Here is a 2,500-nt window from a genome sequence, read left to right as displayed (position 1 = left end):
GGAAATCATCATCACTGCTCCTTCTGCCTTCTACTTATAAGGTTTAAACACTTGTTCATTTCATCTTTGAGCTAAGTTCTCTTTTTTATATTCTTTGATTAGTATCCATCCATGGTCCATCGAGGCTACCCTGCAGGGCTGAGGCTGCACGTTCCATCAATTTAAACTCTAAAACCAGACTTCTCCTAAAGTGAAGCTAGCTGGTTCCTTCAAAATAAAATACAGTCCACAGGAAGGTGACAAACATCGGCGGTTAACTTGCGCTAGCATGCGTTAGCTTGCAGTGTAGCTACAAGCAGTAAATGTACACACTACGTCCTGCAGGGGGCGGAGCTTCTAGAGGAGGAGGGGCCACGTTGGAATATTTGAACTTCTCATTTAATAATCAGTGAGTATGTTCTTCTTCTTCTCTCTAGTTCTTGACTAAAACAGCTTTTATACACAAGGGGAGGAGCCGGCCGTCCCGTCCATGTAAACACGGCTCTGACAACAACACAGCCAGCGGGACTCGAGCTTCTCCCTCATTGTAGACAGTCAGGACTCAGAGACACATTTACACAGGACAGACTGGATTTATGAGATATTTCTGGTTCTTCCTTTGAGTCCACTTTCAACAAACGCACACTTCACTTTGGGACAGGGCCTCAGCAACATGGAACAAATGGAATCCAGCCATGCTCTGTCATAGCAACCCAAACGTGCTCCTCACAGCAGCAGGGGTCTCTTGGTGTTTTCATCTTGAAGGAGGACCTCTCTGACTTTCAACTTGTACAAGAAACAACCCTTCTTCTGAATATGTGCTTTTACATCAAAACATCAGAGTAATGTGAACGCTGAACTGTTCTTTATGCGTTACATGAACGCCCACATTAAAAATGTAAATTCTTTACATGCTCTCTGTGAGTAGTTACACAAACTAAGATGTTTTCTCATAGTCCACTGCACAGCTCCTACATGTTAGCTTTTGTGTTTTTTATTTTTATATGTAACATTTTTAAATTCTATTTTATATATTGTAATATCTTCATATTCTGTATTATTTAAGTTGTTTCTAGTTCTGATTTATTTCCTTGTTAATTGTTTAGCACCAACACACCAAGTCAGATTCCTTTATGTGTAAATGTACTTGATTCTGATTCTGATCCTGATTATTTGTTTCCAGTTTTTATATTTTGTCATGCTGAACCAAAAACATTCAAACAGCAGTTTGTGAACATTTCTTATGTTCATGAAATCCTTGGCGGACATGGCGTGAAAAGAAGGACGCGGCGGCGGGGGGGGCGGGACACAGCAGCAACAGAGTCCCAACAACATGAACTTCATTTTCAGGAGTTTTAGGCACGTGTGAAACTGAACGCTCACTTCTCACACACACTTCCTGGATTCTGTGCGAGGTTGTACACACACTCGTACCTGCCGTCTCCGTCAGAGCTCAGCTTGTTCACCGAGCTGTACAGATGGTCGTCTGTCCACGTCGTGCTCGTGTTCGGTGTCTCCCTGATGCAGGACGAGTAATAAGGACTCTCCACGTCCGACTCTCTCACCGACTGCTCCCAGACACCTTCGATCTCCTCGTAGATCACCTCCATCGTTTTGTCCACGTTGGAGTGTGTCTCTGTTTTCCGCCTCGAGCAGAATCTCAGCGTGAAGACGGCGAAAAGCACCAACGCAGCGCCGACGAGGACGCCAACGGGTACTTTCCACAAGTCAGAAGATTCATCTCCTGACGCTGCTTCGTCTCCAGCAGGGACCCCCGTCTGTCCTGGTTCATTTCCAGCATCAGGCAGCATGTTTGGATCAGCTGTCTCCTGGAGGTAAACTCGATGTTTGTTACAGAAATACATCCGGTAATCTGACGGGTCGACTTTTTTTATAACCAGTGAGTTATCTGCCAGCGATCCGTATTTGTCTTTGTTGGTTATTTTCTCTTCCCCGTTTCGGATGGTGACGAGAGTCTTTCCCTCCTGACTGCCTGTGAGGTGTTTCCATGTGACATCTCCGCTCTTCACAGGACAGGGCAGAGTGACCGTTTCTCTCTGCGACGCAAACACTGCTGGAACATCTGTGGAGGAAAAAGAAACAAGTGAACATCTGTGAAGGAAAAAGAAACAAGTGAACATCTGTGAAGGAAAAAGAAACAAGTGAACATCTGTGGAGGAAAAAGAAACAAGTGAACATCTGTGAAGGAAAAAGAAACAAGTGAACATCTGTGGAGGAAAAAGAAACAAGTGAACATCTGTGAAGGAAAAAGAAACAAGTGAACATCTGTGAAGGAAAAAGAAACAAGTGAACATCTGTGGAGGAAAAAGAAACAAGTGAACATCTGTGAAGGAAAAAGAAACAAGTGAACATCTGTGGAGGAAAAAGAAACAAGTGAACATCTGTGGAGGAAAAAGAAACAAGTGAACATCTGTGAAGGAAAAAGAAACAAGTGAACATCTGTGGAGGAAAAAGAAACAAGTGAACATCTGTGGAGGAAAAAGAAACAAGTGAACATCTG

The 2,500-nt window shown here is 43.6% G+C and overlaps 2 protein-coding genes across 2 annotated transcripts in view; both read right to left on the bottom strand.

Annotated features, from left to right (window-relative positions):
• The window catches only part of ndufaf5 (NADH:ubiquinone oxidoreductase complex assembly factor 5), a gene marked incomplete in the record, with an annotated part of 11,260 nt that overhangs the window by 172 nt on the left and 8,588 nt on the right, over positions 1-2,500 (bottom strand). The window contains 1 exon segment of the mRNA XM_065960500.1: positions 1-2,500. This exon segment is cut by the window's left edge and continues 172 nt beyond it; it is cut by the window's right edge and continues 1,892 nt beyond it.
• The window catches only part of LOC110005383 (uncharacterized), a 3,828-nt gene that overhangs the window by 172 nt on the left and 1,156 nt on the right, over positions 1-2,500 (bottom strand). The window contains exon 2 of the mRNA XM_065960508.1: positions 1-2,062. This exon is cut by the window's left edge and continues 172 nt beyond it. Within this exon, the coding sequence (XP_065816580.1) occupies positions 1,359-2,062 (704 nt within the window). The 3' untranslated portion in view covers positions 1-1,358. The remainder of the gene's footprint in view (positions 2,063-2,500) is intronic.

This window comes from Labrus bergylta, chromosome 1 (genome assembly GCF_963930695.1).
Source record: "Labrus bergylta chromosome 1, fLabBer1.1, whole genome shotgun sequence".
Lineage (NCBI taxonomy): Eukaryota > Metazoa > Chordata > Actinopteri > Labriformes > Labridae > Labrus > Labrus bergylta.
The sequence above is the reverse complement of the archived record's forward strand: the minus strand, read 5'-3'. Positions and strand labels throughout refer to the sequence as shown.